Source organism: Peromyscus californicus, unplaced genomic scaffold (genome assembly GCF_007827085.1).
Source record: "Peromyscus californicus insignis strain IS unplaced genomic scaffold, ASM782708v3 Scaffold_3__1_contigs__length_106647218, whole genome shotgun sequence".
Taxonomy (NCBI): Eukaryota; Metazoa; Chordata; class Mammalia; order Rodentia; family Cricetidae; genus Peromyscus; species Peromyscus californicus.
Genome location: NW_026294551.1, coordinates 8010165 through 8023768, shown reverse-complemented (window position 1 = coordinate 8023768; position 13604 = coordinate 8010165). Strand labels below are relative to the sequence as shown.

The 13604-nt window shown below is 49.7% G+C and overlaps 1 protein-coding gene across 2 annotated transcripts in view; it reads right to left on the bottom strand.

The window, feature by feature from the left end:
- The window catches only part of LOC128122843 (histidine-rich glycoprotein-like), a 100340-nt gene that overhangs the window by 9976 nt on the left and 76760 nt on the right, over positions 1-13604 (bottom strand). The window contains exon 1 of one of the 2 annotated variants that reach the window (XM_052758608.1): positions 7833-9165. The exons of the other annotated variant lie outside the window; for it this stretch is intronic. Within the exon in view, the coding sequence (XP_052614568.1) occupies positions 8496-9029 (534 nt within the window). The 5' untranslated portion in view covers positions 9030-9165 and the 3' untranslated portion in view covers positions 7833-8495. Of the gene's footprint in view, positions 1-7832; positions 9166-13604 lie in introns of those variants that run through there. 2 annotated transcript variants of the gene reach the window in all.

Sequence of the window (13604 nt, the reverse complement as noted above, 5' to 3'; positions counted from 1 at the left end):
TTGCTGCGATATTTGGGCTTTGGTCCTGATCATGATACCTGTCCCAGCTGAAGCAGTGGCAGGGATAGAGGAAGAAAAACATCAACAAGAAGTCGTGTTTCCCCAAGACAAGCACCTTCCCGCGCAGCATCCGGAGGGACGGACTTTATACATACCCACATGAGGCAGGAAGCAGCAAGGAGACAGTGGCGGACATTTTCCAGATGGAATCAGTGAGAGAAATCGAATCACCCAAAAATCACTCTGAAATACGAGTTAGAGTGTGAACTTTGGTGTTTCACCACTGAAGTCAGAACCACCTCTGCCCCACCATGTCTCTTGCTAGAAAATCATTTTAGCCTGGCTAAATACTTGTAATCTCAGTGACTCAGGAAGCTAATGCCGGAAGATCACACGTGTAAGGCCATTGTACTGACCAAGCAAGGCAGAATCCATGAGGACTCCGCCGTAATCCACGGTACCAGCTGAGCAAAGCAGAAGCCAGGAGGAGTCCATTATAATCCTTGGTAACTGACCAAGCAAAGCGGAAGCCGGCAGGCTGGGCGCCAACCAACCTGAGCAACCGAGTGAGGTCCTGTCTCTCAAATTTTTTAAAATTTTTTTCAGAAAAGGTAAAGATGCAAGGCAGAGGAAGAGTGTGGCACTCCTTCAGTTCTAAGTGCCAATCAATCAATAAGAAAGGCGACTTAGGGCTAATTAAAATTAAACAGACTGCTCTGATCCTGGGCTGCTCAGAGCCTTTATCAACCTGCCAATAAAAATCATGGCTCCTGTTGACTGCACCCCACTGAAGTGGCTGTTATCCATTTTACAGCCGAGTAAGCCAAGGCTCAGAGAGAGTGAGTGAGCTGCCCAAGGTCAAGAATTGTTGAGTGATGGGACGAGATGAAAGCCCTGGCAGCCAGACAGTCTGAGGCCCATGTCAGCCAGGAGGCGGTGTGAGATACATCCTCCCTGCTTGCCGGCTGAGGTTCTCAGCTTCTCCTGAAACTCAGATTCTGTGAGACATTTGGAAAATGGTTTGAACAGTACACTGACTGGCCGACGGCAGAAGCCCCTTCCCCTGCACACTGAGGCACAATCAAGTTGACCTGGTATGGAAGTCTCTACTATTTCCTGACCTCCAGGGAGTGTGGTGGCTCCTGGATGTGGCTTGCCCAAATCCAATGACAGGCACCCATGGGGACCTGAACACACTGACTGCCCTGGGGTTGGCACTTGTACCCCTCAGACCTCCTTCCTAGGGCTACCTTAAAGGAGATGACCGAGAAAATCGGGCTGGACTCTGCTGCCGCTCCCCTCACTGTTATGGCTGACTGAACACCTGTTCTGGAACATGCAGCCCAGAGGCAGAAGCTGTCCAGGAATTGGGTTCATTCAGCCTAGGGGAATAAGATGCTAATCACCTTGGGCAGCAGCCCCTCTCCCTGTCCTGTGCTCACCCCAGCCACCCATAATTTCCAGCTTGATTGAATGCTTTGGCTGGAGTCCTCCACAGGTGCAAGAAGTGGGAATTTCATTCCCAGGAGCTCTTGCCGGGAGCCAGTTCTGACAGAGAGATGGGGTGGGGAGGGATCTGGCCTCAATATGGGGATAGCAATAAGAGCTCACGTGGGAAGAGTTGGCCAGGGCTGCTGATGGGGTAATTAATTCTACTTAAGTGAAATGTTACTAATAATTAAATCTACTAATTAAGAAAAATTGGATCAGCTGTGGTTGGTGTGGTGAAGCAGGAGTCCTACAGACATGTTTCTTGAGCAGGTTCCTGCCAGGAGTAGATGGGACTAAACATGGCCAACATTGTCCCACTGGGGCCCCATAGAAACCAGAGGAAGCAGGAACTAGAGAAACCCTCATTGGAGGAAGGAGCAGGCCAGAGGAAACTCTAGAAGGTGACGGTGTAGAGATCAGAAGGCTCTGGCGCCTGACCCCTGGATGCTTGTCTCCTACCAAGGCGAGGAAGGCTGTATCAGACGGGGCAGCAGAGAAGAGCTCTAGGAAGGGAGACAGGCTGCTAGGATGAGGTGGATGATGAGAACTCCGGAGATGGAGGAGAATGGGAGGAGAGAAGCTAGGTTCCTCCACATGACACTAGCAACATTCACACAGAGGCAGTTATTGGTAGTCCAGAACCTTCAGGGTGTTTGACGCCATCCCTGACCTCTCTCCACTAGATATAGGCACTGTCCAGAACAAGCAGATCCAAAGACACAGAACTCAGGAGAGTGGCTATGGCAAGAAGGAGGAGAGGATGGGGTAATTGAGTGATAAGTCAATGAGCCAACTTTGGAGTGCTGTTGGAGATGCTGAATGCTGCTGGATTATAGACTTTCAAGTGGCTTTCATATTGTGTGACTTTATCTCACTTTTTTTTTTTAATTCCTTCCATCTCTAAGTTCCAGTGTCTGCTCAAGATCCACACAGGACAGGAACCAGGCTAGGGCACCCAAGGTATGGGAAAATGAATTCTGTTCCCCTCAGAGACATACCCCAGATAAATAAGGAAATGTGGGGGGCTCTCCCTGCTTTGCCAGTTGAGTGAGTACCACTGAAGTGAGTTTTGTGCATCATGAAGCTCTCTACCAAGGTAAGGGACATTATTACCGAGGTGCCATATGTGACCTTGTTGGTATTCTAAATGCAGCTGGGGTGGTGCTGGACACAGTGAGTGAGCTGCATAAAATGTGTGCATTAAAGGCGAGCCCATGCAGAGGTCCTAAACACTGTGGCCCTGAGCAGTCATTATCACCAGTATGATGTAAATTAATAATGAGGCTGCTCTCCCTGGCTTCCTGGGTGCCTGACACTGTCTAACACACCTGCAGGCACCTGCTCCATTAATCCTTTCTACAACCTTGATTGGAACCTTCCTGCAGATGTGCGATGGGAAACCGGAACCTTCCATGATTTGCTGTGTTCATTACCCATCACTGGGGAAGAAATCGCCCCAAGCCTGGCAGTGGAAAGCACTGTTATTCCCAGACAGGATCTGTCTCTGGAGTCTAGGTGTGGTTTCGCTGGGTCCTCTGTCTCAGAATCTCTTACAGGCTTCCGATCCAGAGATAAGGCCTTTTCTGAAGGCTCAGCTGAGGACTGGGCCACATCCGAGTATACATGGTAGTTGGCAGGATTCAGTCCTTGAGGGCTATTGAATGGATGAACCTGGCCACCTGGGTTCATCCATCCTGGTAACTTAACTCATTAAAGCCTACAAGCAGGGATAGGAAGGATGGGTCAGCAGTTACTGCACTTACCACATAATCAGCATGCATGAGGGCTGAAGTTTGCATCCCCAGAACCAATGTAAATACCAAATGGGCATGACAGCCCACCTGTAATTCCAATGCTTGAAGACAGAAACAAGGGCATCCCAGGGCAGGCTGATGAACTGAATTCAATGTATTATGAGCTCTGGGTTCAAGTGATAGACCCTACCTCAGTGAATGAAGTGGGGAGAGATTGCTGAAGATTCCAGACTCCTGACATTGGCAATGGGCCTCCACACACATGTGCAGAAATGTGCATGTGCACATGTGAACAGACATACATACATTTGCACACACATACACACAAACAAACACATGAGGAAAATTAAAAATTAGTAAAATTTAAATCTACAAGCAAGTTGGGAAGGGTCTAGAAGCTACCAACAAGGTGGGAGTTATGATCTGATACAGACCAGTCATAGAAGTGACATGGTGTCACCTTGTGTGCCCTGTGGGTTAGAAGCAAGTCACTAGGCTAGCCCATTTTCAAAGGAAAGGTTACACCAGGGTATGATGCCCAGGAAGTGGTGACCAAGGAGGTGCCAGCCCAGAGTCTGCCTGCTACACTTGCTGAGGAGTCCCAGCTAGTACAGAGCCCAGCTGCCTGTGCCCTGGGGCTTTTAAAAGGGTTCAAGGTCATTTCCTTGTTCTTCACTTATCCAGGTGTTTCCAGGGTAGATGAATGATCGAGGAGGGAGCCAGAGAAGGACAGAGACAGAGACAGAGAGAGAATGTGTGTCAAGCTCTTCCCAACCAAGCCACTTGGATGAGGCTGGTCCTGCAGGCACAGCCGAAGTTCCCACTGCCCTAGTGGTCATGGGTCCTCATTAGAAACATTTAAAATTCTGCCTTTTAATTGGAAGGACTCTGAACACCTCAAGAGAAGGCTTCACGTCCTCCTCATCATGACTATTAACAGGCCAGGAACATTGGAGTTTCCTCAGCCCCAGGCTACAGCAACTACCAACAGAGGCAGCTCCAGCCCCTCACCACTCCCTAGCCCTTCCTCATGCCAGCCACACAGTACTGCCACACAAAGGCTGCCCTTGGCTGGTCCCCCAAGGCTGATGAAATGTGGGGCCAGAACATGGGCTTTGTGAGCACCTGGAAGGCAGGAATGGAGGATCCAACATGTCACCACCAGACCTACTCAGAGGAAGAGCCTCATCTCTTAGCCCTGTGGTCCAACAGAGAATATGCTGCCCAGCAGATAGACCTCAGTGGATGGGGAATGAATCTGAGGCCTTTGCACAGATGTGGTGGACATTCAGTGGCCAAGTACAAGCAGGGAAACATTGGTCCCCACTGATTTCTTACTTCCCATCAGTCTTTGATTGAGGGGAGAGTTTTCCAAGGACTCTTCATTAGCCGTAAGACCAAAGGACTGGTGAGAATACTTGGGAGAAATTATATCTTGTGTACTTTAGTGTGTGTGTGTGTGTGTGTGTGTGTGTGTGTGTGTGTGTGTGTGTGTATTCCCATGTGTGTTCATTTGCATAGAAGCCAGATATCATCCTGGGGTGTAGTCCTCTATTGCTCTCTTATTTTTGGAGACAGAGTTTCTCACTGAACCTGGAGGTCACCAGTTCAGGTAGACTGACTAGCAAGTGAGCCCCAAGGATCCTCCTGTCTCAGCCTCTTCCTTCCAGTGTTGGGATTACAGGCCCACGCTGATGTGTTGGCTTTTTGACATGAGTTCTAAAGGATCAAAAAGTCCTACTGTAGAGCTGGGGTGATGGCTCAGTGGTTAAGAGTACTTGCTGCTCTTGCAGAGGACCTGGTACCAGCACCCACATGGTAGTTCCAAGAGATCTAATACCTTCTTCTGACCTCTGTGGGCCCTAAGCACACATGTGTTGCATGTGCATACATGTAGACAAAATACTCACACATAAAATAAAATGAATAAATCTAATTTTAAAAAATCAAAGATCTGAATGCCTGCATGCCATACTTTCTTGGTACTGTAGAGATGGGACCAAACAAAAAATCCCTCAATTCAAAGCGAGGAGCCCCTCTGTCTCCGGGGACAGGCACAGCCTCTCTAGAGCAGGCAGGCTGGTAGCTACATCATATTTATTTGCAAGGCTGGGTTACATCTTAAAGGGCATGCCACACAAAGGCCAGGGAGACCTCTTGGCTCCTCCCGTGGGTAAGTGAATGGCCGCTAGCCCTGAGAAGACTTGGCCAGGCAGAACCAAAGACAGCCTGGCTGCCCTCTGCTCTCCTTCCACACTCCCTCTCCCTTTCCTCCAATCCTAGCCTGCCTCCTTCTGCCTCCCCAGGCCCTGCCTTCCTGTGCTGGGAGCAAAAGCAGCTTATTGAATTTTTTGTGAGTATTTTGCATGGCGTCTGATTTACAATTCATAACCTGGATTATACCGCAAGTTCAGCCTTCCGGGGTCGGTGTAATTTAGACCTCGGAAATATTTTGCCATGCATTCAATTCCCCTGACATCTAAGGAAGTGTGGAAATGGAACCCACCCCTGGAGGTTTACTGTTTGGAGGGGGTGGTGGAAGAGAATACAGGGGATGATGAATGGGGTAGGGGGAGCCTATCAGAGACAATTGAGGGGTGGGAAAAAAGAATGTTAAACCCGAGAAAGGAAACAAGAATATGCATGAGGAAGTGGGGTGACCAGGAGCTCCCATCACCCATACCTCACCATGGACCCCACTGTCCACAGGAAGCACTTTAGCTGTGTGGCACCACCCAGAGTTTGGTCAAGCATCCCACCTTACCCTGCCTCAGGCCCTGCCTTTGGGGAATACGGACAAATCCCTGAATTGCTTTTCAGAAGCAGTTTTATTGAGATAACATTAAATTCTCCTACAATTTGCCGTTTCAAGTACGTGATGCGGAGGTTTTCAGGATGTCACCTCAGTCAGTCTAAAATGTGTCACTGTCTTACGAAGACACCCTGCATCCTAAGGTGTCACCCTCTGTCCTGTCCTGGAGGCCGCTATAGACTTCCAGCAGCTTGGACTTAAAATAATAAATACTGATTCTCAGAGAGAGAGAGGGGGGCGGGAAATACAGCAGAATGCTCTCCTGGCATGTCCAAGGCCCTGACTTTGATCCTAGCACCTCAGAGAATAAAGACACACATGCCACTAAGTTTAAGGTTTATCCTAAATCTAGAATGGCATCACCTTGTAATCGTTAACTTAGTTACATCTGCAAAGATTTGGGAGGCTGAGACAAGAGGGTTGCCCCAAGTCTGAGGCCAACCTGGGCTACCTTGTGACTTCAGGCCAGCCCGAGTTACAGAGTGAGATTGTCTCCAAAAAGGAAAGTAAATAAATGAATGTTACATTCAAGTCTCCGTTCACAGGTGCTAGAGAGTAGACACTTTGCATTTGGGGTTGGGGCACCCTTCAACCCACTACCTCCCTCTACTGTCCCTCTTCCTCCCAGCTCCTGGAAATCATTAATCTATTAATCTATAGGCTTGCCTATTGTGGACATTTGTATGAATGGAACCCTGGGATCTGTGGTCCATTGTGATTGGCTTCTTTTATTTAGCACCATGTTGTCAAGGTCCTTTGAAGCTTATCAATAGCTCGTTTCATTTGACTATTGCTCACTATCAGTATGGATACCCTGCATCTTCCTGGTCATGTGTCAGTTGATGGACAGATGGGCTATTCCTATTCTAGAGCGATTCTGAGTAATGCCACCCTAAAAACGACTGCACAGCTGCTAACAACTACCATCGGAGAAAGATTCAAAAGTTCACATTTGCTTTCCTCAAGTCCCAAGGTCAAAGTGTACCCAGCAGCCAGCTTCCAAATGGCCCCCAGTGCTCTCCCACCTCTAGCCTTTAAGTGCTGCTGTGTGAGCCCCACCATTGAGTTTGAGTGGCAATGACTTCCTTCTAATTAATAGATGGGGTGAAATGATGGAATGTCACTCAGCACCAAAACACAAAGCACTTGACCTCTGACCTACTCTTACTCTGTTCATTTCATGAAGCAAGCTGCCCTGCTGCTCATCCCTATGGAGAAGCCCTTGTCCCAAGGAACAGTAGACCATAGCCAATGGCCCTGTTAGTGCTGAGGCCTTCCCAAAACCAAGTGAACATAGAGGCGAATCTTCCCCAACTACAATTGCACAGGGTCTTTGGCCCCAGCATGCAGCCCTGTGAGACTACTGAGCCAAAGAAGGTCGCTCAGCTGTGGGGATTCCTAACCTGGACACTCTGAGATAACAGTGTGTGCTGGTTTAAGCCCCCAAGTTTTAGAGCAGCTGTCTGTGCAACTGTGAATAACTGATACAGAAGAGAAGATGTTCTTGGGAGTCCCAGGTTATTGAGATGTGGGGTCAGGGACAACATTGTTGGGAAACGGAACTTGTCTCACGTGAACTGGGGTTTGGGGTTTGAGCTATGAACACCACAAGCTCAATCCCATTAAATGGTCTGGCTTCCTTCACTGGGGTGGAGGAAAGGTGCAAGGCGACCAGGGAGAGAGGGAGGAGGGTAGATGAAGTCTAAGCAAGCATCGCTGAGCGAGCATTTCCAGTCTGCTCACTGCTCACGGGATCAAGTGTTTATTGACATTACCTCCTTTCCAGTCTTCACAGAACCATCTTATGAGGTCAGTTCTCTTCTCCCTGCTAAGAGACACAGAGCAGGAGCAGAGAGCTTCCACGGTGAGGTTCCCCTCCCCGCGGTGTCCATCCTCCATCCTCCATATCCTGCAGGGTGAGGTGTGCATGGAAGCAGAGAGGTGGGATGAAAATCCAAGGCCTTCTTGATTCAGACAGCTCTTCTGCGCATCTCGATTCTGCAGCTCACTGTGCCCTTTGCTCCCATCCTGAGGAGGAGGAAAGAATCGTTTTCTCTGTCTCAGAACAAAGAAGCTAAGAAAGAAGACTGTGGAGGACTCTGATGTGCCCTCGTCCGGCCTGGAAGGGTGATGGCCAAATAGGAGGAGCTGTTTTGCTGATGCTGAGACGGTGATGATAGCGATGGAGTCGTGGTGAATGGTAGTGGGTGTGGCAGAATGGTAATAGTGGCGGTGGTGGTAGCGGTGATGGTGGTGATAGAGATTGTTGTAGTCATGACAACAGCAGTAGCATGGCAGTGGTGGTAGTAGTGATGGTGGGGATGATGGTGCTGGGATGGCAGTGGTGGGGGTTGTTGTGGTAGTGAGGGTGGCGATGAAGCCACGGTGGTGGATGTTGAGAACGGCAATGGTGGTGATGGTGGCCGTGGTCCTGGCAGTTATGGAGGCTGTAGTGATGGCGATGACAGTGGCGGTGTGGAAGCAGCTACGGGGCGGTAGTCGTGATGCTGCTGATGGTGACGGTGGCTGTGGGAAAGGTCGCTGTTGTAGGGACGGCGGTGGCGGTTGTGACGAGAGTGGTGACGGTGTTGGAGGCAGCTGCGGAGGGTGAAGGGATGGCAATGATGGCGGTGATGATGGCGGTGGGAGTAAGCACTAGGGGAGGTCACAGGGATGGGGATGGCAGTGGGCGTGACGGCAGTGATGGTGCTAGGTAGCGGTAGTGGAGGTGTAGTAATGGGATAGTAGTGGTGTTCGTGGTAGGAGTGTGTAATGATGGTGATGATGACGGTGTTGGCCTTGGTGAAAGCTGTAGTGATGGCGATGATGGTTGTGGTGGAGGTTGCGACGGTGGTGGTGGCAGCAGCGGCGGAAGCTGTAGTGATAAAAATGGTGGTGGCGGTGGTGGTAGTTATGGCCATGGTCATGGTCGAGGCTGAAATGATGATGCTAATGGTGGTGATGGTGGTCATGATGATTGTGGTGGCAGTTGTGGAATTATAGTGATAATGGTGGTGGTGGTAGCTGTAGGAAATTGTAGTGATGTGGATGGTGGTGATAAGGTGATGTGGTAATCGTGGGGGTGGTGGTGGTAGTTTGTGGTGGTGGTGGTAGTGGTGATGTGTGGTGTGTGGTGATGGTGGTGGTGGTGGTGCTGGTGGTGGTGGTGGTGTGTGTGTGTGTGTGTGTGTGTGTGTGTGTGTGTGTGTGTGTGTGTGTGTGTGGTGGGGGTGTGTGATGGTGGTGCTGGTGCTGGTGTGTGATGGTTGTGGTAATGGTGGTGGTTGCAGTAGGAGAGTGTAGTGATGTGGATGGTAGTGATGGGGTAATGTGGTGGTGGTGGTGGCGGCTGTGGCAACAGTTGTCATAGTGTCAGTTAAAATCCTTAGATCCTTTGAAGAAAGGGGAGCCTCATCTCAAATCTTACCAAGCCCAGCCCACTTTTCTAAGGTCAATCCACTGAGAGGATGTGGGGTGGCATGCTGCATCTGTGGAATTCAACTGGTCACATGAGACCCTCCAAAACTCTTCTGTCTTCCACATGGCTGTCCTACAAGAGTTCACTACAGATCTGGGGCTCATCCAAACTCTACTTCAGTGACCCATGGCAAAATGGGTGTCTTGGTGAGTTAACATACCATCCAAAGCTCAGAAGGGCCTGGTCTACAACAGGCCTAGCGTTTGGAACAAGAGAAACTTTTGGCATATCCTCACTGATGCTTCTGGAGAGGAGCATGCTAAGCTGGGAGCGGGGTGGTATGGGGCTTCAAGGACCTTCTACCCACAGGAGACAGTAGATCATGACCACACTATTTAAAAGTGGAGGGAGGTTGATTGCTGGGCAGGCCTTTTATGTGGCCTGGAAAAAAGCAAATTTCACTTTGGTGCTATAGTAAAAAGAAATAGTTAATATTTCTGATGCCTCATGCTGTGCCGTTTTTAAAATTTTGCATGAATTTGTTCATTTGAAATTACAGCAGCTCTATGGCATGTGTGCTATGGTCATCACCATTACCATCACCACTACCATCATTATCACCACCACCTCCACCTCTACCACTATTGCCATCATCTCCATCATTATCACCACCACCACTCCCAGCATCATCACAATCATTATCACCACCACAATTGTTATCATCTCATCATTACCATCATCACCACCATCATCATCTCATTATTGCCATCACCATCAATCATCATTACCATCATCACCATCATTATCATCTCATCATTACCATCACCATCATCTCATTATTACCATCACCATCATCATCACCATCATCACCATCATCATCATCTCATTATTGCCATCACCATCAATCATCATTACCATCATCACCATCATTATCATCTCATCATTACCATCATCATCATCATCACTACCACCATCATTATCACCACCACTCCCACCTCTACCACTATTGCCATCATCACAATCATTATCACCACCACTCCCATTATCATCATCACCACCACAATCACTATATCTCATCATTACCATCATCACTGTCATCATCATCTCATTATTGCCATTACCATCATCACCATCATCACCTTATCATTGCCATCATCATCACCATCATTATCATCACCACTTCCATCATCACCATCATTATCATCATCGTCATCACCATCATTATCATCACCACTCCCATCATCACCATCATCACCATCATCATTTTAAGAGGAGATAAACTAAAGATGCTGAAGTAACTTCCCCACAGCTGCAGAGCTAGTTCTTAAGTGGTGGAGCTGGTGAAACACCCAGCTCTGCAGGCGCCTGTCCACCGCTGCACACAGCCCGAGCTTCCTAGGGCCCTGGCCCTGCATTCAACACCTTCCCATCAGCTGTCACGTTCAGCAATGGCTTCAGGCCCTGTGGAGAGTGGAGCATCAGGGTCTTGTGGGAAGTCTTACATGCTGCAAAGCATGATGAAAGGGAGTCTCAACCAAGGAGCTGCTGGCAATGCTGAATCAAGGCTGGGGGAGGCCAAGGCACTGGGAACACAGGCAAGGAAGGCCTAGCAGGAAAGGGAAGCCAGCCAGTAGCCCCTAGGGCTGAAAGGGAGACAGACGGGGAATGCTTAGAGACACAGATGACACTGGAAAGGCTCACTGATCGCCACTGCCTGCCACCTCGTGGCAGGGAGAGAGCCAGGAGTTAACATCCTAACTGCTCTGAGCTCTTATTCCTGTCACAGCCTTCCTAGGCAGAGCCAAGGTCAAAAGGCTCAGCTGTATCCCTCAGAGGCTGACCCCTCCAATCATGGAGAAGGAGGAGTTCAAGAGAGTTCAAGAGCCTGAAGGGGGTGAAGGTCACAGGCTCCTGGGTGGTAGACCCAGGTTGTCCTGACGCCAGAAGTCTTCCCGAGACCACCACTGAGGCCCACGTCACAGCAAGGAGCATTTTGGCGGTGTGTGCAGGCTGTTGTGAATGATCATCCACGAGGCTGCCGGCAGCCTCTGCGGTGATTTTATAATGGGATTTTAATTCACTCCCCCGTTGCCCTGCTGAGCTGAAAAGCACTCCTGTTTGTCTATTTCTTGTTAAGATGCTGGTTAAAACCAGAAACAGGAGGCAAGCCCTCAGGTCCAGTGGCCTCTGGGAGAACCATTCACACTCCCCTCCTTCAGGTACCCCAGCGGGGTCTGCAAAGGCCCCTGCCTGAGATGAGAGAAGAGAAAGATAAGTCACACAGCTTCAGGATACTGCGCAGCAGCCAGCAACCCCCAAAATGACCATCCACCTGGATGTGGGCAATGGCACCCAGTTAAACCCAATTCCTAGCTCCCACCCCATTCTTCTGATGTCAGGAAGCAGCCCTAACATCTGCCCAGCTGTTTGAGCCAGAAACGTGGACCCATGCTTACCCTTCTCCTCTTATACCCACCATCCAGCCATCAAGCTGGTAGGTCCCCCTCCCCCAACCTCTCAGAGACCTCACCCCCAGTCCACATCCAGCCTTGCAACAGGTTGAGCTGTGGTGTTTTTGTTTTGTTTCTTTTGGGGGGCGGGGGGAGTTCCTCTTTGAACATTCCAGCCTACATGCAATTCTCTCTTGACACGGGGCGCATGTCTGTAAATTGGCGCTTCAACTGTGTTTTTGTAAATTGAATCCCAGCATGCCACTGGCTTCCCGAAGCTCTCTCTGAGATTGGCTCCCATGTGAATCCTAACGTTTTAACCTTCTCTCAAGAAAAGAGAGCCTAGAATTTTCCAAAAGGCAATTTGTCCTCATCCTTCCATGGCTGTGATCAGGATTTTCTTTCTGCTGTTTCCTTTCGCCACTGGCCCGTGTGTTTACTCACGTCCTAGGCAGTTCCCGGGGACGGCCCTTGAGTAGCCGTGGTGGCACTGGCCATGACGGCTGTGCCGGCCACTCTCCACTTGTCCCTAATTCCCTCTTACCATTCTTTCATCCCTCTCCTACAGGCGGTGCTGAACAGGCCTTTGGTTTTCTGCCTTCTAAATCAGGCATGGCCAGTCCAGGGCTCTAGCTAGAGTCTTCTTTGTTTCTGGTGGAGGCTATTTCTGCTGGGTCTCTGGTTCCTGTTGACTTTCCCCAGGCTCAGGTAGCCCCATCCCTTTCCCTTGTCTCTTAGACCGAAGGACAGGATGGCTCCCACTTTACTGCACCTTGGATCCTCTACCACCTGCTTTGGGTCTCATACCTCTGCTGCTGAGGGATGGCTCCGTGTGGAAGGGCACTTGCTGGGCAAGCATGAGGACCTGAGTTTTGATGCCCAGCACTTACATAAAAAGTCAGGCGTGGCCCGCATGTCTCTGTAACCCAGTGCTGTGAGAAATGGAGACAGACTCTGTGCTGGGGCCTACTGTCTGCCAACCCAGCTCCAGATTCATTGAAAGACCGTCTCAAAGTAATAAGCTAGAAAATGATAGAACAGGACCCCTGATGTCATCCTCTGGCCTCTGCAAGTGCGTGCACCTGAACATACATGTGTGCATATCCACCACACCCGTACAATAAACAAACTTCACTGACTGGAACCTTCCTTGGAGGGTACCATCTGCTGCCTGCAGGACCTTGTCTGGCTTGATGACAACCACAATAATGATGTTGCCACACTCAGGCTCAAAACGTTGTCTCTGGCTCCCATCCAGTACCTTGACTGACTCCATTCTATCCATAGGAGAAGGTGACCAGATCTTCAGGGGAAGTGGGGGCACCAAAGCAGCTGTGTATGCCCCCTCAGGGTAGGCTTTCTCAGGCTCCATGCTACTGACATCTGGGACTGGGTTATTCTGGGGGTTGTGGGGTGAGATGTTGTCATTGTGGAATGCTCCACAGCATCAGGAGTACTACTTCCTAGCTGAGACTCTCCAGATACTGCCAAGTGTCTCATTGGGGGACACAGCTGTCCCTGACTGAGAATCCTACCCTTCAGGGTGGGGTCAGTAGAGAAGGTTTGCTTCTCAAAGACATGAGGGGCGGGGAACAGAGCAACAGAGCAGGGACACGGGAAAGGAGTCCTTGGAGGCCAAAGTAGATGGCTGATAACTCACTCTTATGTCCTTATAGCAT